General features: G+C 39.0%; 2 protein-coding genes across 6 annotated transcripts in view; one reads left to right on the forward strand and one right to left on the reverse strand.

Moving 5' to 3' along the window:
- pear1 (platelet endothelial aggregation receptor 1) overlaps window positions 1-5056 on the forward strand; it is a 52758-nt gene extending 47702 nt beyond the window's left edge. For both annotated transcript variants that reach the window (XM_044358157.1, XM_044358158.1), the window contains exons 21-23: window positions 231-293; window positions 1343-1537; window positions 3346-5056. In XM_044358157.1, the coding sequence (XP_044214092.1) occupies window positions 231-293; window positions 1343-1537; window positions 3346-3485 (398 nt within the window). In that variant the 3' untranslated portion in view covers window positions 3486-5056. The remainder of the gene's footprint in view (window positions 1-230; window positions 294-1342; window positions 1538-3345) is intronic.
- Window positions 5057-5771: 715 nt separating this feature from the next.
- Window positions 5772-25765, reverse strand: part of lmna (lamin A) — a 39497-nt gene continuing 19503 nt past the window's right edge. For all 4 annotated transcript variants that reach the window (XM_044358160.1, XM_044358159.1, XM_044358163.1 and 1 more), the window contains 11 exons: window positions 15023-15179; window positions 13747-13872; window positions 12914-13084; window positions 12200-12325; window positions 11798-12018; window positions 10153-10459; window positions 9600-9707; window positions 9304-9423; window positions 9149-9208; window positions 8844-9014; window positions 5772-7576 (listed from right to left, as the gene is read on the reverse strand). In XM_044358160.1, coding sequence (XP_044214095.1) covers window positions 7541-7576; window positions 8844-9014; window positions 9149-9208; window positions 9304-9423; window positions 9600-9707; window positions 10153-10459; window positions 11798-12018; window positions 12200-12325; window positions 12914-13084; window positions 13747-13872; window positions 15023-15179 — 1603 coding nt within the window. In that variant the 3' untranslated portion in view covers window positions 5772-7540. The remainder of the gene's footprint in view (window positions 7577-8843; window positions 9015-9148; window positions 9209-9303; window positions 9424-9599; window positions 9708-10152; window positions 10460-11797; window positions 12019-12199; window positions 12326-12913; window positions 13085-13746; window positions 13873-15022; window positions 15180-25765) is intronic.

The raw sequence follows: 25765 nt of genomic DNA on the forward strand, positions 1-25765 counted from the left end.
CTTACAAAGTACTCTTTTATACAGTGTAAAGGAAAGTTTATCGACCATTACATCTCCTTTGGACAGAAAATCCTTTTAGTCAACAATGCACGTTTAATATGCGACTATAAAAACAATAAGGATATAATAAAAAAGAAAGCAAATAATGCATTGCCGATGTCTCCAAATCATTTTATCTGCTTTTGATTAGTTTGCCGTAAATAAGAAGATTTGTCTTTTATTGTTTACAGGAGCTTTTGGAATCGATCGGAGCTACAGCTACAGTGCCAGCCTCGGAAAGTATTACAACAAAGGTAGTTTATCACCCTGTTTTCACCCTTTTTTTTATCACGCTCTTATGGAGAGAAGTAGGAATATCAAAACTACATCAACAAGGTGATACCATAAAAGTATAGGTGCAGTAACGCAAAGACTTGGAGCTTTTTCATATATCTTTCTTTTGTTGTACACCCATAAAGCAAATTAATACAGACTATAACCCATGATTATTTTAATCCCAAACACTCATAACCTTGCAAGTACCCATGACTCCAATTCTGTCTGTTAGTCATGCTAGTGGCATGGTTTTATGGATGGCAATGCTGGACTGTCAGTCAGTCTGTCCACTTCTTGTCCAGACTGAAATATCTCAACAAGTCATGAAATCTTGTCCCTACAGGATATATTGTAGTCACTTTGGTGATCTCTAGACTTTTCATTATGCCACGTCATCACATCTAAATTTTATTTTGTTCAATACTTTATGACTAAACATCTGCAAAACTAATGACATTCCCAGAGAACTCTGCTGTAACACATGGTAACACACTAAACTAAGGTGATGAATGTGGGAAACAGTATACCTGCAAAACATTAGCATGATAGCATTTAGCTCCAAGCACAGCTGGGCCTAATTAAGGCCTCAGAGAGCTGTAAGCGTGGCTGAAGACTCTTATTCTTGTTTTTCACCATTATCGACAGCTGACAAGTATCCCTTTTGTTGACAAATGTGACCTTTGAAACCAGCCAAAGTAATAGATAGAGTATTGAAAAATGTCACAAACATTTGAGTTCCATAAAAATGATTTGGATTATTCACGGGTCATGATATTTAACTCTCCATCAGGTTTTCTTTAAAACGTCTCAACTCATAAAATGAAAAGGTATTAAAACTGAGCTTTCCTCAGTCAGTCTTGGGAAATCATAACTCATAAAGACATAAAAAAATCTTGGAATGCTTTAAAGTTAGAACCAGAACTAGTAGTAGTACACTTTGATCCCGCTGTGCTGCTTTCTGACTGTCAATGTGTACTTCAGATGTGTTTTAACTTCTCTCTTCTTTTTGCACTCTGTGTGGTGACAGAGCTGAAGGACACAGTGGCTGTGAGCAGCAGCTCTCTGAACAGCGAGAATCCTTACGCTACCATCAAAGACTTGCCCGGCCTGCCCTTCTGCCCCCCAGAGAGCAGCTACATGGAGATGAAGTCGGCTGTGCCCAGAGAGAGAGCATACACCGAGATCAGCCCTCCCCCGTTCAACACGGCTACCTTACGCAGAGGTGAGTAGCATTTCAGACCTCCTACAGGTTTAACATACTGATGAGTTTTACTTTTGTACTACCAGAAAGTTGTTTTTTATAATGTTAGAACGCAGGCTGCAGCACATAAAATACAATATAAGCTTGCTGAGGATGAATTTGAAAGAGAAAATGACATGAAGTGAAACAAAGCAACACTAAACAAGCCATCGGAAACAATATAAAGTACATCTGAGTTTCATTAGAACCAAGAGTTTTAAAATTGTGACTTAAAGGTCAACTAGGGTAACAGCAGAGCATGTTAAAAAAAATGCATCTACCCTTAATCAAAATCAGATTACGTACATATGTCTGCCAATCGGAGAAGGTTGAGAATATTCACTAAAGTAAAAACTCATTTAGTTTCTTAAACGTCTCGATCAGTCAAACTTGAGAACAGGATTTGTGCCCATGGCCTGTGTGACAGATGGGGAGGATGGACTTCCTCAAGGCAGAGCCTGGTGAATAAACAACTGTTTACAAGGAAGCTCTGAAGGGAAGCGGGAGAGCAAGAGAGAGGAAACTCAAGGTGGCACAGGATGTTCTTTTATTACCCCTGCATTTTATTATAGTGTCAACACCAGTACTACATCAATGTTCAGTCATTTCAGGAGTTCAAAGTTCAGGAGAATCAAATTTCCAGATGAATGGAAATATTGGCTCAACAGAGATATCAGTGTTTTCCTTGGAAGTATTTTTCCTATAATGAAGTAGAATATCACCAGCATAACACTTGAAAACTGTGAGTGATGAAAAGAGGAAGAGAATCACACTCCCTTCCATCAATAATAGACTTTAATGGAAGCACTGGAATAGAAGATTGTGGTTAATGATAGAAAAACACACATGTTAAGTCAGCTTTGCCTGTGTAATTTAATAAAGGGTACAAGGTTTGTGTAATGCATCCTTGCCTGTTCGAATTTGTAGAATTTGTATATGCAAAGTGAGCTCCAGGAGGCAAACTGGTTGGGTATAGTCGAATGAATCCTTCTAATCTTCCAATCTGCAACATCAAACTAACCAATGCAATGAAGTCTGAATACTATCGCTGACCAGGAAATATTAAAAAGTAAACATATTGCCTAGACCAAAACCAAGTCTTCTAAGTCTTCAATTTCATGTACAAACATCTGATTTTTTTTTTTTTTTCGCAATATCAGTTATAGAATGTCTTCGTATGTAATTGTGGGCTGTTGGGAGACCAATACACTAAATATGGGATTGTTTTGACAGTGGATTGTGCAAGCTGGAAGCTGTTCGACACTATTTTGTGGAGTTTCAGTCAGCAGACACATTGTAAACACAGTAGCGACAGCACAAGATTAAATCAACAAATGTCTTTTGTCCAATAAACAGTACATAACCCCAAAATATTAATGATTTTTTAAGTTATTTGATTATTAAAATAGTTTGATTGTTGTTTGATTTTCTGTTGACGGATTAATCAACTAATTGTTGCAGCTCTAGAAAAAATCTCAATTAACAAATTAATTAATCTTATTTCATTGGTTAATTCATCCATCAATTTTCTGGGGTTTATTCAGGGCCAGATCACATTATTAAAATTATTATGTCCCTGCTGGTTTTCCATCATACTTAAATACTTTGGGCATTATGGGGCATAATGCCCAAAGTTAATTAATTAATTGCATTCTAGCCTACGTGGTATTAAACATGTGTTAAATATACTTAAATTGAACTTGGTGAACCCTGCAGAAACCCTGCTATAAAGATCACCTCTCACTCTTATGTCTGTTTATCACTGTGTGTTGTTAATCTTTTCCCTCCAGAGCGTCAGAGTTCCCTTGGTCACGCTCCTCATGAAGATCCCCAGAGCCACTACGACCTCCCTGTGAACAGTCACATTCCAGGACACTACGACTTGCCACCGGTCCGCCGACCCCCCTCTCCTAGGAGAACATCTCAGTGACAGTCACATTAGCAGAGCAAGTTTCCCCCCTCCTCATTCACTTTGAGGATGATTTTAGGCCTGTGCTGGCAAAGAAAGAGCAAACTTAACGCTCTGCTCTGACAGTCAGAGCTCAGACCACCCACAGAGCAGCAGCAGAGGTGTCTGTCCCACTGAGGAACTATTGTTTACTGTGGATGTCCCCCTTCCAACTCAACACTGCCCCTCTGTGGGCCAAAGTGGTACTTATCTCACCGTGACAGACTTGTCATCCAGACTGGGGAGCCAACGGGCTGCGGAGATGGAGGTTGGGCTGTGGCGACGCCAGTGGGGCTTTGCTGCATTCACCTCCCGTGGGAAAAAAAAGACTTCATAGTTAAAGGGAGCATTTTGGGAAATTTTTATGTGTTTGAACTCATCTAAACATGCTGTAATTGTAGTTTTCCACACATTTTGCTTGCTACTGATCAGCTGTTCTGCATGTTTAAAGGTCCCCTTTTGTCAGAAGTTTCCGTCTTCATCGTCAAAGATGACTAATATAGACATAGTTTACATTTTTATTTTGCTTCTTTGGTTAAATTGAAGTATATTACATCTTCAAAATCCACTTTTTTTAACAGGCAGCTTTGGATGTATTAATGTACTTGCTTTGATTGACTCTTTGACTAAAACAATGTCAACTTCCAAAAAAGAAAAGATTTTAGTTAATGTGTTAACAGCAAACAAAGCATTGAAAAAATCCTGCCATAAAATTATTAATTTTCTTTATTTCAAATAACATTCTCTACACTCTGTTGTTTCTTTATTGCTGTTATTCAGGATTCAGGAGAAGTCAGACTGCTTCACCATCAATAATTCATGTGATCATGTTTTCCAAATGTGGCATTTAGAGACACCAAGAATACATGTGTCTCATTTTTGTTTTTAAAAAAATCTGATTCACTTATTGCTGCTGTCAGATGAAAACTTTGTAAATATAGATATGCACATATTGTTATCCTCACACTAATGTAGAACTGCCAATATTTTAAGATGAACATGTTTTTAAGTGGTTGGGATAAGTTTGTGTGACCAAAGATCATAGACATTTGCTCATTTATAGATACCAAAAGGTCAGTGTAAGCACAAACTTGGCGTATGTTGTGAAAAATAAACCATCATCAAACTGGGAATTACAAGCCAAATCAAAGCAGCACTATGAATGTAATAGCAGTGGACTACAGCGACTCCTGTAAGAAACTGTTTGGCTGATTAGGAATTTTGCCAAAACTGATGATAAAATAAGCAGATGTACCTTTGTCATGTTTTCATAACTGTACATTTACATGTCTTGTTGTCAACCAAGGTCTTGTGTTAGTTTTAGGTAATTTTAGAAATACTTTACTCTGTTTTATATCAAATCTGGACCAAGTGAAGTTCATTATCCTGCCCATTAGACAGCAGAAATCTTGTGTACCATAATGGATGTTGAGTGTGCTTTAAATGCTGCAGTGTTTAGATAGAGCTTCAGCTTTTTACATATGACTATACATATTTGAATGTAACCATGGAAACATGTTGTGTATATATGTAAATAAAATGGCTGCATTTTTCATCAGTGGTTTTCAATGAACTAAATAGAAGAAATTATGACAATGAAACAATGGAAAAAAAAAGAATTTACTCCATATTATTTTAGAAAAGAAAAAAAGCACCAAAAAAAACAAAAACACATTCATTATATCGACTGAATGCATGGCTTTTCCATAAAGTTAATAGCATTGTTGTGATAGATCTGACATAAATCCTACTTCAAGCTAATTACAACTTTGGCATTAATAGCTCACAACAAGAAATCCCTTTGGGTAACATTTTAAATCCTCAAGTCTTTAAGATGATTCATGAGGCAGCCATCAAGATTTTAACAGTGAGGTTTTGAGATTTCACAAAGGCCTTTCAAGTATTTTTGCCACATACAACACATCTGTGTCTTCTTTCTTCATTGACTTAAACTAACATTGTGTTCAAATGTTAAAGAGCAGCTGTCTATTTCTTAAGAAAACACTAAAGCAAGAAAAACTGTTGTACAGGAAGTAGTTTTTCTGCTTTTTTAGCCAGTCAGAAAGGCCTCTGTAAAGCCCCTGACCACACCCTTTAAGTTATCTGTTACAAGTGGGATGATTTAGTTAATAGTTGTGCATATAAAACTCAATTACATACAGCAATCATGTCTCATAAATGTACATGTACATATGAGATACATACAAAACTATATCTTTGTTAATTCTAAATATTAGCAACTGGCCATTTCTCTAACTAGTGATTGTCATGGACTGTTTAAGGCACTTTGGGGATCACAATGTCTAAATGTAAAGGCAAAAAAAAGACTAATTTGGCAGAAATACTATCTATTAAGTACAATAGAAACAAAAAATAAAAAAACAAACAAAAACAGCTATCAAGTATTTTCCGTAAATGCTTTGATATGCTTTTCTCTGGAGTATAAATGATTTAAAGCTGCCAGACTAGAGTACAAATCTACCTGCTGTGCATAACTGGTGAGACACTCAATAAAAGCAGTGCATGAAGCCAAAGTCACAAAAGTACACAAACCCCGCAATCCCACTCAGATCCCGAAATCATGGCTAGGGATTTGCAAAGCCAGTAAGCTTAGAGGAAAGGAGAAAAAAAAGCCCTTATGACCAGTTTTTTAGGGGCAACACAAATCAAGGGATGTCTGACAGTCACAAGGCTGCAATACAAGGCATGTGAGCAAAAAAAAAAAACTGAGTGTTGATGTTTTTTACGTCCTCTGAAGGCACATTTGTATTTATAATCTGTAAAAAAGCTTGTTAAAAAATGTAACAAAAACTACTGTTAGACTCTTTAAACAGCAGCAACAGTTCTCCATTAGTGTTGATTTATAGCTAAGAAATCTTATAAATACTGTATATATGGCACCAAACTTGTCTGTAAAGACTTAAAACACAGTACCTAATCCTTATAGAAAACATGAAAATACATCTTTGGAATTACTAAAATAATAAAGCAACACATTTAAGTGTACGTATCTGGCAGAAACACACTTGTGACTCTCTTGACTGGGTACATTCAACTTATCCAACAAAACAATAATTCCTTACTCCCGCAGACGTTCAAAAACATAACCAAATACATTTCTCTGGGGTCAAGCTGTGGATCGAAGAAAAAAATATATTCATCTCAAATAATTATTTTCTCTGTGTGCGCCACAGCTGCCAAACCCTATCGTCTAAATCCACATAGAATATGTTCAACACTTTTTTTTTTTTTGTATAAGGCTAAAGTGAAGAGACTGGACAGAACATGCTGAACACCCTGAGCTTACAGTACTTTGGCTTTCTTTGGAGAATTTTCCAGCATAGTTTTTCAGGAAAAAAAAAAAAGACCTATCTTGGTTATTTTCTCTGTAGCATATAAAGATAGCATAACATTGTTCCAAAGAACAAGGAAAACTAATTTCAATTGTAAACATCTCCAACATCTTAAATAAAGATTTGATCTATTTGATGGGTGACAAACAAGATTATCAAACCCCAACAGGATTCATTTTCTTGTTGTCTGAATGGCTGTAGAATGGATTCCCCCACCCAGAGTTATTCCTGACAGGGTTCACTAGCTGTGCGTGTTGAGTGTTGACAGCCTGGCCATTAAATGTGAAACCCCAGCTCGGACTGAAGCAGAAGCACTGGTCAATGGAGCTCTGTGTGTGTGTGTGTGTGTGTGTGCGTGTGTGTGTGTCCGTGCGTGTGTGTTTGTGTGTGTGTGTGTGTGAGAAAGTGAGTGTGCAAGCAGAGCAGAAAACAGCACAAGCATTAGCACAGCACACATGCAATAACTTGAATATACAAACTCAAAAGCTGGATACAAAAATCCTGTGCCCATTGCCAAACCTTGAAGCAAATCTAACCTGCAGATTAATTGAATACAAAAAACAAAGACAAGATCATATAAAAAAAAAAAAAAAAAAAAAAGACAAACATCCCAACAGTAGAAAATAATTCTCCTGTGTGGGCTACAGGAGGAGGTCGAGGGTTCAGGCGAGGTGCTGTCTGGTTTTACATGACGGAGCAGTTCTCCGGCTTGACACGACCCTGAAGGAAGAAACAAAAGAGTGCAGCGTTAAACATGGAGAAAAATAAGAAACTGGAAGGATATTAACACTAAAAAGGGTTAACAATGAGATGATTTTTGTGAGCAAGGACTATGAGTAGTACATTTGCCAAAAAAGAAAAAAGAAAGTGCCGTTTCTGAAATACAGTGAGGTTACTGGTTAGCTGTTCTTTTTAGATTTTTTATGTAATAGTTTTTCCAGTGAACCGCAGTGCAATATAACCACACAAGAAAAGCGCACTGTGCTGCTTTTGTAATAGCCTGATTGTGTAATTCAGTAAAATCTATCTGCTTTTTATTTCTTATTGCTGACTGACTATCAGCTTTTTGTCAGCTTCTCAATGAATACAGGTGATGTTTCTTTATTTAAACAATAATATGAGCCGGTTTGCAAAAAAAGTGTATTTTTATATTCTTTTGAAAACTCAGGTTTGACTGATCAGAGTTCTGTAAATTCTGAATAACAGACTGATGTTTCATATCATCGAGCAATTACGCTGCTTTCTACACATCCTGCGTTTGTTCATTCTAGTGGCTGAAAATCAAAACAGTGAGGACCAGAAAATATATGCCTCCAAGCAGAAGACGTATCAGATGTTGACTTAGCCAATCAAAGCAAATAGGAAACGTAGGGCTGCAAACAACAATGATTTTCATTATTGATTAATCTGATGATTACTCTCTCGATCAATCGATTAATCGTTTTGGTCTATGAAATTCCAGAAAACAGTGAAAATGTCTGTCACAGTTCCCTAAAAGCCAAGGTTATGTCCTCAAATTGTCTGTTTTGTTCAACCAACAGTCCAAAATCCAAAAAAAAAATTTAATTTATTATCACAGAAGAATAAGAAAAGCAGCAAATCCTCACAAATGACTGGTTGGAACAAGGGAATGTTTGGCATTTTTACTAAATCGATTAACCGAGTAACCATTGCAGCTCTAAGGGAGGTTTATCACAAGGATGATGCTTATTACCCAACAGTGCCAACATTTTACAGGGCAGAAGTTGCTGAAACAACTGAAAAAATAAAGCTGTGTGTTGTTAAACTGTAATGTTTCTATGCGAGCGTTCTAGATAAAACTGTTTATCCCACGATACGTTGGGAAGGACATTCTCCACAAGAGTGTCGCCTCAGCGTTCTTGGATTTGAATCAATATTTCGTTACAAAATAATAAAACAATGGTGATCTGCTTTATGCTGTGTAATTACTGACATTCGTGTTGTAATAAAAGTAAATGTTCAGTACCTGTCTGGGCTCATTGGTGCCCATGAAAAAGGAGTGTCCAACGAGGCCTTCGGGTAGACCCCCGCTGCCGCACCCGCCTTGGCGATCTGATGGCTGCCCGCAGGAGTCGCAGATCACCGTGCGGCTCCGCAGGTTGTACTCGTTGTCTGCACCGCTCGTGCTGTGAGCTCCCTGCAGGGGGCGACACACGACAGGGTGAGTTACTGAACACTGCTGCTGGACTAGACTGAGAGTTGTGTTGTTCCTGATGCATAATGTACGGTACTGGATTATTTAGGACATGTCTGAATAGAAAAGGAATTTACCATTTCATCATCTTCATCATCCTGGAAAAGGGTGCGTGTGACTTTCCTCATGGCCATTTCCTGGTGGTGAATAAAATAAAGAATAGATTAAGTTGTTGTGGTTGAAAACAAAACAGAAATGTAAGACAGGCTCTACAGTACATGTAAGGTCAGACCTCTCCGTTGGCACTGATGAGGATGGTGTGCAGGAGGTCACCGCTGCCCCAGGAGTTCTGGTTCTTCCACACCAGGTCAGTGGGGGGGTTGTGGCTTCCACCGCCAGATGCAGCCCAGATCTACAAAAGGTCAAAGGTCACGGAGTTGGCAAGCGCTCATGTAGTTGACTAATAATTGTTGAGCTGCTACTGAGATATAAGAATCCACATTTTAAGAACAAAAGCAAGCGACAACAGTCAAATTAATAACGGAAAGACCATCAAAAACAACAAAACGAGAAAACTGCGTGACTTACAGTAACGTTTCCTCCAGCTTTCAGGGTGAACTTGTGGGGAAACTTGTAGACGATGGGGCTGGCGTTTCCGATTTGTCTCTTCACCTGCCAGTTGCCCAGTGATTGGTCCTACATGACAAAAATGGGAAGAGAGATGGAGGATGGAAAAGAGAATTTTTTAATACATGAAAAAGAAATGCATTTTGGCCTGAAAAAAATATTTTTACAGACTGAAAAGGTGCAGGCTGAAGCTACAGATAATTAAGCCTTTCCTTCTTAGAATACATACTATTTGGTGTCAAAAGTAACATCATTACCATGTTAATGTAAGAATGATATTTTTGATGATACAATTGTATATTTCTTACAAATTACTATTTATCCAGGACAGCAGAGTGTGTTAAATCAACTATTTGTTTGACTGTGAGTACGTTTTATCTTTAAAAGACTGTAGAGGAAGCAGTATGTCATTACCGCTTTTGTGAGTGCAGCCTCAGCGCTGCGAAATTATTCACAAGCTAGATTTTAGAGATTTTAGCATTAGGAAAGCCAACTGATCGATAGACTCGGTTACCTCATCAGCCTTGTTGCTGAGGCGGATGTACTTGCCCTCCAGGTCAACCTCGTCCACTGTGACGCGGCCGCTGGCTGAGGCGTGCTGACTAATGCGAGTCTTGGTCACGGTGCCCCCCGCGAGGCTGGAGGTCTCGCTGTCGTTGTCGTTGAGGCGGCGCTTCTTGGTGCTGCCCGTGCCGGAGGAGTTGCGGCTGCTGGAGGCGGTGGTGGAGGAGTGCAGGAGGCGGCTGGTGTGGCTGTGAGCTGAGCCGGAGGTCCGTGTCACTGTGACCTTGGTGGGCGGAGGGCTGGGTGACAGACGCAGCCTGCGGGAAGATGGGGAGGTTTAGATTATAGATATAGACAATGGGAGCTGTTGTAACATGTGGATACAGCTTCCCGTTTTAAAATTGAATTGCTACAAACTTCAACATGAGCATGATGAAATGCTGAAGCGAAACACATCGATCTTGTCAGAAATAAACAATCCTTGATCGTATATTTTATGAGCTGAGTTTCGGCTACTTTCACAAATCTTTGGTACATCATTATTTGTTTATCTCGATGTCACCAGCATCTCTTGCTCGTCACTGCATGCTGAGTGCTAAGTCTTTTTTTTTTTTTACTTTTAAGCAAATTGTTGATATTCATGAGTTTACCATAGAAAATACAGGTCTCTACAAGTCTTCACAATGGACACAGATGTGCACACGGGTCTGTTTATACCACACTGGGTGTAAACCAGACCGGACACCTGGGTGTGGGCTGTGTCACACATGGGCAGATGACAAAATGAATCCCAGTCCACTATGACTGCACGGACACAGAAAGTCAAGCTTTACCCTTTATGCAGATATTTGCAGCTGAAAACATGCTTGGTTCGTGTTGTTTTGCGACAGAACAAACATGAACCATGTCCAACACGTCATGGCCAAAAGTATGTGGACATGTGAATATTACACTCAAGTGTGACTGTTGACTATCTCATTCCAAAACCACGGGCATAAACATGGTAACTGCTACAACAGCTTCCACTCTTCTGTGAACGCTTTCCACCAGATTTTAGAACCTGGCCGCAGGGGATTTGCTCCCGTTCAGCCAGAAAAGAATTAGTGAGATCCAAACACTGATGTTTGGCGATAAGGCCTGGGTTGCAATCCATGTTACAATTAATGCCAAAGGTGTTAGATGGGGTTGAAGTCAGGGCTGCAAAGATTATAAGATCTACAAAAATCACGCTGCAACATTAAGATTTCCCTTTATTGGAACTAGGGGGCCAAAAAAACCATGAAAAACCCCTCAGAGCGAAAGTACACAAAAGTATGCAGACAGGGATGAAAAGTTTGCATGCAGGGTTATAGCGATTCAAGTATTAATTCGTGTTTCTCTCATTTCAGCTGATCTGTCTTTAATTTTCAAAGTCAACAGAGAGAGTAATGTCATTAATGTTTGTATTATGTCTCTGTGATGAGGAACATGAGGCAAATGCACGTCCTGGAGTACTGCCTCCTGAAGATTCAGTATTTGCCTGGTTAAACCCACAACCAATTCTTCACTTACTTGTTAGTAATCACTCTCTTCCTGTAACAACCTGTAGACCTTCATCTGTCTCAGGATGGCTATATTTTACAATGATCTTTGGGCTGTTTTACAAACAATCTCACCTCTCCTCTTCTCCCTCCAGCAGCTTCCTGTAAGCATTAATCTCCATATCCAGGGCCAGCTTGATGTCCAGCAGCTCCTGGTACTCGTCCAGCTGCTGCTGCATGCGGGCTCGGATTTCAGCCATCTCCCGCTCTTTATCGTCCAGCCGTCGCCGCATCTGGTCCCGCTCCCTCGCCAGTACTTCCTCCAGCTCCCGCACCTTGGCCTCGCTCAAATTCAGCTGATGTGAAAAGAATACACAAAGGTTAGTCAATTAAGACCGGCCAATTAAATTGTCTGGTTAGTGAATCAAGTGAAGCTTCACGTTAAATTAATTGTCTGTTAAAACTGTGCATTCATGTCAATATCAGTCAGTCACACAGCAGCATGGACAGTTACTCTGTGTGTGTGTGTGTGTGTACCTGTTTCTGCAGCTGGCTAAGCTGGGATGACATGCCCTCCAGTCGAACACGGGTCTGCTGCAGCTCTTCATGGGCGGCACCCACCAAGTGGCTGTTCCTGTCAGCTGAGTGACGGGCATTCTCCAACTGACGGAAAGAAAGAAAGAAAGAAAGATGGTACAATCAGCCATCTGAACTACCAGCTAACTGTGCTGTTTGACAAAAAACAAACAGATTACCATGTTCACTGTATTTCAGGGGATTTAGTGAGTGAAATCTTTAACTCTTTTGAAGACCAAAAACCACAATAAAAAAAAAACAACTCTCTTGCTTGTTGCCTCCTTCTTATTAAGTTATCTAATTTGAAAACAGAAATTCCCTAACTAGGTTTTCTCAAGACAAAGAGCTGTGGTTTCATTTACAAGTAAATTCCAATGTCAAAAACTGATGTTTATCCACATTCCTCATTAAAATTCACACAGGACAATCGTTACACCCATTAAATTTCCCTCCTCTATGTAGATAAAGCCAAGAGACATGATTGACACTGATTGTTAAATGGTACAGATCAATATTGTACATTATCTGAATTGTGAAGAGGGAGCTCATTAAAGCTAATTGCAAATACAAAACAACCACAGACACTGTTGAACTACTATGGCTACACAGAGTAACAATCAATTCTTGGACTCTAGAGGGCGACAGAGCAGCGTCTCCTGCAGCATCCAGATGTACCTTAGAGTTGTAAGTCTTCTCCAGCTCTGCCTTGTACAGGCTGACCTGATCCTCATGCTGGGCTCTCAGCTCAGCCAGGGCCTCGGCAAGCTTGCTCTCAAACTCCTGCTGCCGTCCGCTGTCAATCTCCACCATGCGAGACTCGTGCCGACGCTTAGACTCACGCAGCTCCTACAGATACGGGCAGAGAGAGGAAGACTAACATGAGATGCTGGAAAAACCCATTTTAACACCAGTTGGTGATGACTATCAGTCTCAAGAGTGCTTTTAGTTTCTTGGATTCTGTCTTTGTATCATAACTAGTGTGACTGGGAGTTGATTTGGCTTTCTCAGATCTTTATTACTTTATTACAACTTTATCTAGCTATCCATAACTACAAAAATCATTTGTGTTTAAGGCTATACATACACAATTTAAAAGATTCCACCTGTAGAAACCTGCTGTAGAAATCTACTTCTCTCGTGACCTTTAGGAACTCCTAATCATTATGTTTAAATTAGGAAAACACACCTGTTGCCAATTTTGGTCCAGACTTGACTACGACTGGAAATTAAAATTGTGCCTTCGTTATAGCATTGAGATGTTTGTTACAATTTGTGAATATTTCTACTTTTCCTGTACTTTGGTATTTTTATGTAAAAAGAAACTAAAGATGAAATAAAAGGTGAGAAGCAAAAAAGAGCATCTGTGAGACAGATCTGAAGAGGGGGGAATGCAAAACAAACAAGTAGGTGGTTGGAAGCGAATCAATATCCTGTGGAAAAGATGAAAAGTAGGACAGATGACTTGGCAGCTAAATAGAAATCGAAAAGGCTAAGGTGAAGAGTTGGACCTCGTTGTAGATGTTCTTCTGGAACTCCAGCTCCTCTTTCAGCGTCTGCAGGCGGTTCTCAGCGTCCACTCTCCTCAGCATCTCATCCTGCAGCTGCCTCTTGGCGTCGGTTAAGTTACCGTCCAACTGGGAGAGAAAGAGAAGATGGAGAGAGAGAGAGAAGAGATGAGAGAAATGTTCTTTGATGTCGCCTGTTCCTCTGTTTGGCCAGTAGGTGGAGCAAGGCCACAACTGTATCCACATCAGTCTTATGGTAAAACTCATTGATAAAACAAACAACACAGAATGCAATCTTGTCTTCCTCGCCACCTTGTCGTCATTCATAATCAACTGCCTGGAGGGTTTACATAGAATTACTCCATCCATTAAGGTATTTGTGTTCTGAAAGCATCTGCACCAAGACAATCATTCAAATGTCAGGCATCCTGGGTTTTGTGCAACTACTGATTGCTTTTCTATCAGGTGGCGACCAAGGACTTTAGACTTTTTCAACTATTGCAACCAATGCAAGTCTTTAGAGGTTAACAAAATGTTGATCTAAACAGCAGCAGGACCACAACACATCACTTTTGTTTCCGTTTATAATTTAGAGTGATGTGTCATGGGGAAGATGTGCTCTATAAACTGAAATGATTCTAATCTTAGTAGGCGCTTGCTGTCCCACAACGGTATAAATGAGCATGGATGTCTGACATTTTTCCATGGTTTTTGTGCCCTTCCTGCCTACAAACTAGGCTCTGACCCATACTAGGTTTTTGGGGCTGATGCTGATACTGATATTAGGGAGTAAAAAAATTCCAATATCAATATATCGGTCGATAATCTTATACATACAGAACATATACATAAACACACATTTTTTGCAGTGATTCCTCAAATGTGATTATCAAACACTTGTTACAAAGATATGTAATGGAGGCATGATATTTCACAGTTTAACAATAAACTTTATTGTATAAAATGACATCACTGCACTGAAACAGTAAACTTCACGGGGAATTTAATTATAAATTACTATAAATAAAAAACACAGAACAAAAAAAAAACATGTATGTATATATTAAACTTGAATTAAGAAAAAGGATCAAATATACATAAAACGCTGCCTATATAACTTTAAAAAAAATAAGAAAAATATCGGTGCATATTGGACAACAATACTGATATATCTGTGATAGGCTGATATCATCTGATAATATAGGCTGACTGATATATCGGTCAGGATCTACTACAAACAACCATGTAAAGCCTTTAGTTCCAATAAAATTGTTTTTACCTTGGCCAGCTGGGCCTTGAGGTCCTTCACCTCACCCTCCAGGGATCGCTTCTCCCCCAAGGCAGTGGTGAGAGAAGCATCTTTAGAGTTGAGCAGGGCCTCCAGGTCTCTCAGCCTGGCCAGAGCCGCCTCCAGGTCAGACTCCTTCTTACTGTTCCTGTGAAGACACGGACAGACGAGATGTAGACGTTAAGTTTGCATATTCTTCAATAACGTATGTGCCGTTATCAACAATGCACACTAATCACTGCTGTATACGTCTGTCCCTGCTAGTGAGTTTTGACTTGTGGCCTCTCTTCCTCTCTCTCAATGCAGTGTGTCTGTTTGATATATGTGACGGTTGTCAAGACTGACCTCCGTGGCATATCAAATAATTTTGCACTTTTTTGACTATTGCCTCTGCAGTTTGGGCACAGATCATTTGGCCTTTTTGTAGCTGTGTAATTTAAAAACTCATGCCAAAGTTTGATTGCCAGAACTCTGCTATAGCTGATAAATGCTGCTGAGTAGCAATAAACCTACGATTACCCACTTCTGTAATAATGTTTTACAAGTGATTAATGTGCTATGGATAATTTTCTGAGACCATTACATCACACGGTTTATTCTCTATGCCTTGTTATTGTGTTTCAACTGATCAGCATACGGTAATTTTGAGTCATTATTTACATATAGCTCCCAGAATGTACTAACATTAATGAGAACATGTTCCTATTTTTCTGCATAAAGTGAAACTTGATAAGCAGTGGATAAATGTACTACACTGACAGAGGCTGTGCAGGACACAAACTACCATTGTACAGCGTAGTGAGTGCAGCAGTTGTGCACTGTTGATGTGACCTGAACTCAGGCCAACACAACTCAGACCAAAACGTTAACGTACTGTTATTAGCCTGCCGTACAGAATGAGTGCCCATTAAGCTCTATCTCAAGGGGACCTGTGTTGAATTAAGAGAATTCATGTGTGTTGCACACATGCTTCGTCATGTGAGCACTGCCTCTCCTCTAATATCTCTACAGGAACTGATTTGGTCCGATACTTGTTGAAGAAAAAAAACAAAAACAAAAACTTGGATATGCCCATGGAAAAACAATACATTCCCTGCAGAAGATGAAGAGACAGAAAGGGAGATATATTGTTAGCAGTATAGGTGGTTCATGCAGAGCCAATGAGCTCCCTGTTATTCTATTTAGCCTTGTGGGCAAGTCTTCATTGTCACTAATAATGGCCATCTGCTGGGGGAGATGGCTTCCAGGCTGCTGACGCAGACCTCACAGTCCTCTGGTCACTGCCAGCCGGGTGTTCGGACAGCCAGTGTAAGGACGAGGAGCCAGAGTGGCCTACAAATGCACTTTAACTTGCTGGGAGTGTGTTTGTGCCAGAGTTAAAGTTACTCGACAGAAGAATGATGATTTAAAACCAACATCAAGTCCATTCACAAGCAATTAACTAAGAATCTTAAGTGAAACTAACTTCAAGCAATCGATATATATTACTGCATTCAGCAATCAGTCACGAAAATTCAATTCTGCTTCTTGAAAAACAGGCAGGACAAAGACGAGACAAACTAGTGGAACAGCAGAGCTACTCTGTGGATTCATGTTTCGGGGGATAGAAAAAGTAAAAAAAAATGAATGGCTCTTTTATGTTCAGAAAAAGTCTAAAATAAAATCCAGAGGAAACATTTCACTGATGTTTTACAGATGTACAATGAAGCTCTGAGAACTCGAGTGGGTTATTATGTAAATGCCTCCCAGACTGCTCATTATTCATATTAAAAAATAAAGAGGGACAGCCCAGTGTTTGACGGAGTCCAAATCAAAGAAGCATCAGATCATGTGTTGCCAACACATACAACACAAACACACACACACACACACACACACACACACACACACACACACACACACACACACACACACACACACACACACACACACACACACGCAGTACAAGAAGCTCTGGGAAGGAGGCACGGACATCTTGATAACACTTAAAAGCGGTATAATTAATCAGTGGTTTATAACACACTATAATGTGATTGTTTGCACATGTAAGTGTTTATTAATGTATTTGTCAACAACTATGGCTCCTCCTGTGGGCACCCATAACTGGAGGCTGGTAACTAAACAGATAATGAATGACAATATAGTAAAACATGGTTGTAACATTAGAGGATATGTCTTCATGGGAGAGGTTATAATTGTTGACAACTACTGCAGGTAATAAACACTTAATGTCCTTATATCTCCTTATAACATTATTATAGAGTGTTATAACCCATTTATGAACTGTTTATATTCTGTTTATAAATGCTAAAAAGGGGTGGTTTAAAGTAAAGTGTTACCAACATGCTAAATCAATCACCTGCATGAGAATCTACACACACGTACAGACAGGCTCTCCAAATGTAACAGTGGATTATTAACAGTGAGTCACCAGTTTATTCGGTACACATGGCTGAAACAGTAAATCCTGCCTTCATGACCATTATTTTCACTTTCTGCTGAAACTGTTTTGGAGAGGCGCTGAGTAAATATTATGGTCATTTTGACGGCTGCAAGTTTGCGGTGCTGTTGAACTGTATTGTAGTGTTTCTAATATTTAGACTACCATCATTGATATCAACGTGATGGACAACATACTATTGTTGGCTGCTGTGTTGGACAGCATTACTTTTTGCGCAGCCTAGCTAATAAACTGACAACTAAGTATATATACTCTTTGGGCACTCAACAATGACCTTTCCCAGAGCACTTAACCCAATCTAAATGACCAGATGTCCATGCATTCCTTTAGGGCAAAGCACCAATTCATATTTATAAACTTCACAAGTAGCCCAGTCCAATTACACTCCTCTACCGTTTCACAGCCGGTAGTAAAAGCCTTGCTCAAGGGCAAAATATACATTTGTAACATACACATGAATTAACATACATTGGAGGTATGCCAAGAAGTGCAGATCACAGAGCTGGAGAGGACAGACAGGATTTTTTTTGTTGTAAAACTTACTTTGACTCATAAAAAAAGACAAGAATGTGGCTCTTTACAATCCAGGTGTACAAGTGCTTGAGAGCTTAAGCTATAAATATACAGAGAAAAACATACACAATGTGTCAAGAACACACACACGCACACACACACACAAACACAGTTTTAACACCTACAAACATTCCCTGAATTCTTGAACGTACAAAGACCGGTGCCTACAGCAACATGGTGGCTGTATTTGAAAATGTCAGCCATCAATCAGTGTCAAGACGCCTACAAGACAGGCAGATTAGTAACCAGGGTAAAATGACACATGGTTACTGCTGTAAAATGTTTTAATGACTATTATCTTACAGTGACCACAACGGTATAATAGAGTTTAACCACCTCTGGTTGGGCCATGTTCCCTAAAGCTTATATGACTCTAGGTGTGATGATAAGTCATTGTCCGAGCCTGCTGTTGTTATTGTGGAACATTTTCACCACAATGGTGGTCATTAAGATTTTATATTATTATATAAAAAGAGACATGTTTTCTTTTTTATTAAACTGGGTTGTAAAGTGTGAATGCATTAGCAATGTGTACACTCACACAATTTTTCACATTTGTTTACAACTCCAGATAAGCATTACTTGCAACTCCTGCAGCTCTTTGTCTAGATGTTAATATTTTTTCAATGAAACATTTTAACAGTCTGATTCTGTGGGCAGATGAATGCTTGTGAGTGTGTGAAGGTGCTGCTGTGACTTTCATTAGACTTAATGGGCCCAGTGGATCAGCTCAAGCAGTGAATTAATGGACAGAAGTGGCTTTGCTATATTGACATGCTGCTTGACTATTTGTATTCTCTCTTCGTACACAAATATGAGACAGAGAGGGTGCCTTACAGCAGAATGGCATGCAGTGTAACAATTTGATGAATGCTTTTAATGGAAACTTCATATTCTACTGTGGCTTCAGTACAACTGGCCCCTGTGAGATGTATTAATTACACTACATAGCGAATAAATGCCATAGCCATGCAAAGTAAGAGCCATTTTCTACAGTGTACAGCCACGCCAGCAGCTCTGTGGGGCAGTACGTAGGCCTGTTGCTTTGAGCGTCAGTATGCTAATGTTCTCACAATGACAATGCTAACATGCTGATGTTTAGCAGGTATAATGCAACTAATGATTATTTTCAGTATCGATCAATCTGCCAATCATGTCATTATGTCTGTAAAATGTTAGAAAATAATGAAAAATGCTCGCTATAATTTCCCAGTGACAGGTGACAGCTTAATATGTCTTCTTTTTTGTTTGACCAACAGTTTCAAACCCAAAGATAATCAGTTTACTATCATGAATGATAAAGAAAGCATTAAATCACCACATGATGATATTGAATTTGTACAGTCAATATTTAATTAAGTTTTTTTATCCCATTTCACAACTATTATTATTCCATTCTGTAAATAGTTTTTAAATTTGAAATTTTTCCATTTAATTTTAGCACTACTTTATTTCATCATATCTTACTAATCACAACATCTATTTTTATCCTTCTATGTTGCGTTTGTGGGAGCAAATGCCATGACACATTCTTTGTATGCTCACACACTTGGCTAATAAAGAGATTCTGATTCTGATATGAGAAGCTGAAACTAGCAAATATTTGGCATTTTTGACTTTAAAATGATTAAAACGATTGTTTGATTATCAAAATAGTTGCAGATCAACTAACCCATTAATCGACTAATCGTTGCAGCTATATTACCATGTTCATGCCTTAGTTTAGAATATTAGCAAGCTAACGTCGTCTAATTAGCATTAAACACAAAGTACATCTGAGTTGGATGGGAATGTCATTAGTTTTGCAGATATTTGGGCCATAAACCAGTATTAGACAAACTGCAATTCTACTTCTACAATTTCTTCTAGATATTCTACTTTAAATAACAAACGTCAACCTCGTGGTCTAGAGGAAAGGTCACCAAAGTCAGTAGGATTTATCCTCTCGGAACCATGGTATGGACCAAAGTGGTGGACCGACCAACCAACAAATACTGCCATCCTTAGAGCAACGCAGTTAGCATTGGTAAAAATCCAATGAGATGAAACAAATGTAAAAAAAAAAGAAAAAGAAAAAAAAACTGAAATATATGTAGAGCAGAGAGGTACAGTGTAATGAGTAAAGACATAGTGCTTCTGTTCTGGACAGGGACTATTTTATAGCTCAACCTGACCTGTGACCTTAATGTAGAAAAGTGTGAATGAAAAAAAATTCTCTGGGTGCCAATGTAGTTGTTAGTATTGCTGTTGACATCATTAGTTCTCAGGGGCAACTCTTTATTTTATTTCTTTATCTCATGTGCAACAGCTTTTGCATTGTGCAGCACTTTGGGTAATTGGAACAGAAGTACACTGCCAAATCACATTTAATATGGAGCGTCCTCTGGTCTCTCGACCTCTCGTCTGTCAAACAGAAATATCAGGGGCTTTGAACAAGGTTGTGCAAGATTTTTGACAAGATCAACTGACTATCCTGCAAACACTGCAGTCTTTGAGCCTGAATTTGATCACAAATCTAGAATTTATACGAATACACCAAATAAAATTTAATTTGGAGTATAGTTCCAGCCTCAGATAGGTGAAAGAATGAGCCAACTCTATACTAGAGCATAAAATATTTACTTTCCAGAAAGAAGCTTAGTGATTTTGTAACTGTAGTGAGGATGTCTCAACAACACAGAGATATTACAACCATTTTTTGTTCACAGGTTGAGTTTTCAAAGGAATCTGTGATAAATTAAAAGTAATGCATTTTAATTTTCCAATAGCAGCAACAGCAGTTTGGCATCAATTGACCACCAGCCAATGAAAAATTGATTTGATCACATTTATTTTTGTAAAATATGGATTAAAAGGTGGGTGTGGGTCAAATTTGATGGCACAATTAAAATATAAATAAAGAAAAAAAGAGTGATAGTTTAGGTTCATTTAGCCCTGAGCAATCCAGCTCAGAGAGATGGCTCCTGGGATGCAATCTCCACGCCTAGTCTGTTAAATATTTAAAAAGCTGATTAAGCTGTTAATATATGATAATAAATTAAACCCAACTGTACTGCACTGACAAAGTAATCCACAAACACGAGTTATAACAACGACCGCTTCGGCTTCGGTTCAACACAGTCGTACAATTAACTGATCTGCTCTTTGACATGTTTTCTTTGCTTCTGGCACCTCCAGGATGCTGTTCCTGGATGTCGGCTTAAAACACTTAAAACACTATAGCAAGACAATAGAAGGACACTGGAAAATCTTGTGTGTGGGTGTGTGTGTATACTTCCATGGGTTATGTGTGTGTGTGTGTGTGTGTGTGTAGAGGTGTATTTGTGCATGATTGTGTGGGAGTGTTGCAATAACTGTGTGTGCAACTGTATAAATCAAGTGCATCTGTGTACTGTACGTGTGAATGACATCAACTCTTGATGTGTTATGAAACGTGTATCGCGGCAAGTACGGTCTGTGTGTGTGTGTCCTTGCGCGTGTGTGTTCTCATATACTATTTACATAATCCATGCAGGGTATGTGTGAGATCTTCGTGAAGGCGTTTGCTTGGGACTACCTGTTTATACAATTCTGTAAGAATTGCGTAATTAGAGAGCCTCAGCATAAATATCCCCAGACATTATGTTTATATTCTGTTCCATCAAAGCTCTGAAGTCTCTCAGCCTGCGCTCAGGGCACATGAGTGGAGACACTCTACAGTTATTGTTAAGATTCACACCATTAATATTTACAATACAATACATAGTCAGTATGAGACTAACAAATTCGGTGCTGAGAACCAACAGATGTGCAAACAAATGCTGATTACATTTGGGAAATTAGGTAAATAAAGCGAGGCCAGTTTCATCAAGAAAAGGGAAATCTGTTGCAAGTAAAACAAGGCAGCAGAGCTCGTTTCCAAGCTTGCGAACTGAAAAAGACCTTTGTGCCACAAGGGCCGCGCTGCACGTTTTATATTCTGCACTGAAGGAGGAAATTAAAAACATAACAAGAAATGTAATTTTGGCAAGCTTTATTCTTGTTTTTTGAGTGTAGACTACTTTTTTTTTTTTATTTGTCATATCTTCTTTCCTCCCACACACAAATGTCTGCTCTCTCTTGGAAAAAAAGAAAAAAAAGAAAAATAATAAAGGTTTGCACATCATTCCACCATTTTCAGCTGCAATATCTAAGCTTTTTAAGGCATTTTGTTACAGAGCAAATATGTAAATGACACATTTTGAGTCACAGAGACAAAATGGGAGCTATTGGACAGAGACAGTGTGAGATGGGGGAGAGCAGGAAAGGGTGGTGGGGGAGTATAAAATGGAAATGGGAAAGGAAAGAGACAAAAAGAGAAAGAGAGAGAGGTGGTGGGGAGGGGGGGGGGGTAGAGACAAGAAATCTGAGGAGGAGGAGGAGGAGGAGGAGGAATGTGTTGGCTTGGCTCCCAGCCTCAAGGATGACTCACAGCTATCTTTGTCCACCCCAGTAACGAGAAACGAACCCCGCCTCATGGAGTGAAAGAGAGAAAAAAGCCCACTCTCCCCCTCCTGTTTTGCTATGCCTTTGCCATGGCAACCAAGGCCTTGTCGTTAGGCCTGCTAGTATGCCTTTCCACCACCACGCTGTGGACGCAATGGAATTTTTAAAAAAAAGAAAAAAAAAAAAAAAAAAAAAAGGTGTAGACTTTTCCGTGCAGATTTTCAAAATATCTCAAGGCGGAGACGGTATGCTTTTTGTACACTTCTGATCCCTAACCTATAATTTCTACAAGATATGGCAGACGAATTACTGCAGCCACACAGCCAAAAGAGACCTTGGAAACATTGATGCCAAGTAGTCATTCAGCACTGGGAACTAAAACAAAACCTCAATTTGAAACATAACTCTAGTAATTTTATAGCAGATGCATATTTAAATTTAGAAAGCAAGAAAAAATAATCTATTATATCTCACAATTTTATCTTCACACTATTTCGACACAATACTCTGGAAACAACTACAGTAGATCTTGCAGAATCTTATTCATGGCCACTTAACTGGACCTTAAGCATAAAACATTTCAGGCTGTAGATCTTCATCATCTGACCATTGCACTACTGGAGTAGCCAGATGTGTCTCATTTTTTTCCCTATTTTGCAAACCAAATCCATGCTTTTACTCCGGTTTGTTCCTCGTAATATGAGGACATAATCTTGGCTGCACTTGATCAGTTTTAAAAAGGTCAGCTCACCCAAGTGACCAAAAAAAAAAAAAAAAAAAAATCATATATTTCCTCACTTACCTCTAGTGGCATCTACACATTAAGACACATAAATGGTCTTATTTGACCAGGCTTTGAAATTATTGTCAGTTTCTACTGCCACTACAGTACAATGTGGGTAAATGGAATTTAATTTGTGGTGCTCACAGCGGTGGAAAACTGCATTTTTATAAAATTCAATAGTGTAACCATTAGTCTGGATAATTCCCAGACCTCACTGTCAGCAGCTTCATAGGGAGAATTTTTCCTGTAGAAAGTAGTTCAAGTGAAAATTGTTGCACGTAGCCTACTCTCTGGAATATCCGCAGTAAAAAGGACACCCTTTCTGGTACTCAGACTGATATCGCAAATCCTGGGCATATAAAACGTTCATGGCCAGTTACTTCTAGAGATAAGCGAGATTTGTTTTGTTTGTTTTGCAATTTGTCATTGTGAAGTATTCCTTTACTCAATTATTGTTACTGATTTCACAAGGAGAGAGGACTAAAATATTCCTATTTATGGCAGTTGCATGGAAAAGCACAATAGCTGCAAGGGATTGAGATACCTACATGCACACAAACACACACACACACACACACACATTCAAGCACCTGGGAGCTGCCCAGTACAGCTGCAGTCTCGTACTGTTTACCACAGAGCAGCTCCCCTGCAGCAGTAGGGGGTTCCAGTGTTTTGCACAAGGGCACATCTGCTAAAACTGTGCAGGAATTGGGGGTGTGGGGGTGTCTCATTCAGTTCACTCTACAAGGTTTTCTTTGCCAGCGTGTTTAAAGCGGTGACCCTCTGTAACGGCCTGCTATGGTAACAAACAATTCATCATCTTGTCCATTTCCTGTATTACTGTTCAAAGATTTCCTTTGACAAGCAGTGTAAGTGTCCATTGATCCATATGGTATGTTACTACATGAACCTTGTGCTCACAGACACACACACACACACACACACACACACACACACACACAGTCTGGTAGGCATGTGTGGACACGTGTGGGTGGGGTTTCCTGATGAGTCACTGTTCAAACACTGCGTAGAGGAAAAAAAGGGGGTTCTCCCAAATTCCCTATAGATTGTCTAAAATGTTCCCTTCTCCAATTATAGCCCACCTTTCCTCCTTTTTATATTCACTATGTTTAGTTTCGCCATTCATAAAGCTGCTTTATGTGGAGAACACTGGAGGGAAAAGGTGACTAAGAGGAAGGCTGTTGAATAATGGGGTCTTAGTCAACACCGGGGCCCGGAAATAGCAATGGCACCAAAACATGCTGGAGTACATTATAACACTAAGTTAACAGACCATTACAATAAAACACTTTTTTGATAATGGACTGCAATTAACGATTATTCATCATCATCAAATAATATTTTTTTTTTTTTTTTTTTTTTTTAATATATCGATTTATCATTTAGTTTATACATCCATCACATTTCCCAGAGCCCAAGGTGACATCTTCAATTTAGGGCTGAAACTAATGATTATTTTCATTAATGATTAATCTCACAATTATTTTCTGGATTAACTAATTCATTTCTTGGTCTTTAAAATGTCAGAAAATAGTAAAAGATGTCCATCAAAATTGCCTAAATCCCAAGGAGACATCTTCAAATGTCTGACCAACAGCCCAAAACCCCAAAAATATTCAGTTTAATATCAAATAAGACAAAGAAAAGCTGCAAATCCTTACAAATGAGAAGTTAGAACTGTGGGATGTTTGCTATTTTCACTTTAAAAAAAAAATCTTCATTGGGCAACCAACAGTCCAATATCCACATGTATTTAATTTACAAAGATATAAAACAGAGAAAAGCAGAAAATGCTCACATTTCAGGAACTGGACAGAGCACATGTTTGACATTATTTCTTGTAAATGACTTTTTAAATCCATTATAAAAGTTGTTGATTAATTTTCTTGTCTCGACTTTGCACTACTTAAACCCATAAAATATGTATTCAGTTTGTAGGCAACCTCCAGGAATCGCTGCAAACAAAATGAATATATACATGAGTAGTATTCCGCACACATGCACTTTGATAAACAGATGCGCGCGAATTGTCAATCAGAATCTCAAACACGGATTGTAGAACAATAATGCAAAAAAAAAAACATTTAGGCCTACTAGATCAAGTCAACTGTGCTTTTTCCAAATGTGTTGTGCCATTTCCTCAAAAAAATATGCTGTAAAATAAACATTACAGGCTGGCACATGACTATTTCATGTGTCTCTTCTGGGTTGAAGAGCACAATAACCGGGATTGTGTGTGTATATGCGTGTGATAAATCACCAGAAACAACGTGGCCTTTGCCAGGGGCCACCCGTACACGTCCACATGTGGCAGACGGGAACAGAGTTCTTAGTGTTTCCCGTCTTAAAGCAGAGTGAATGCCGACTGCGGCTGATAGGTTTCAGGGAATCGACTTCTGACGAGACAAACCGCAGAGAGAGAGAGAGAGAG

Source organism: Thunnus albacares, chromosome 8 (assembly GCF_914725855.1).
Source record: "Thunnus albacares chromosome 8, fThuAlb1.1, whole genome shotgun sequence".
NCBI classification, from domain to species: Eukaryota; Metazoa; Chordata; class Actinopteri; order Scombriformes; family Scombridae; genus Thunnus; species Thunnus albacares.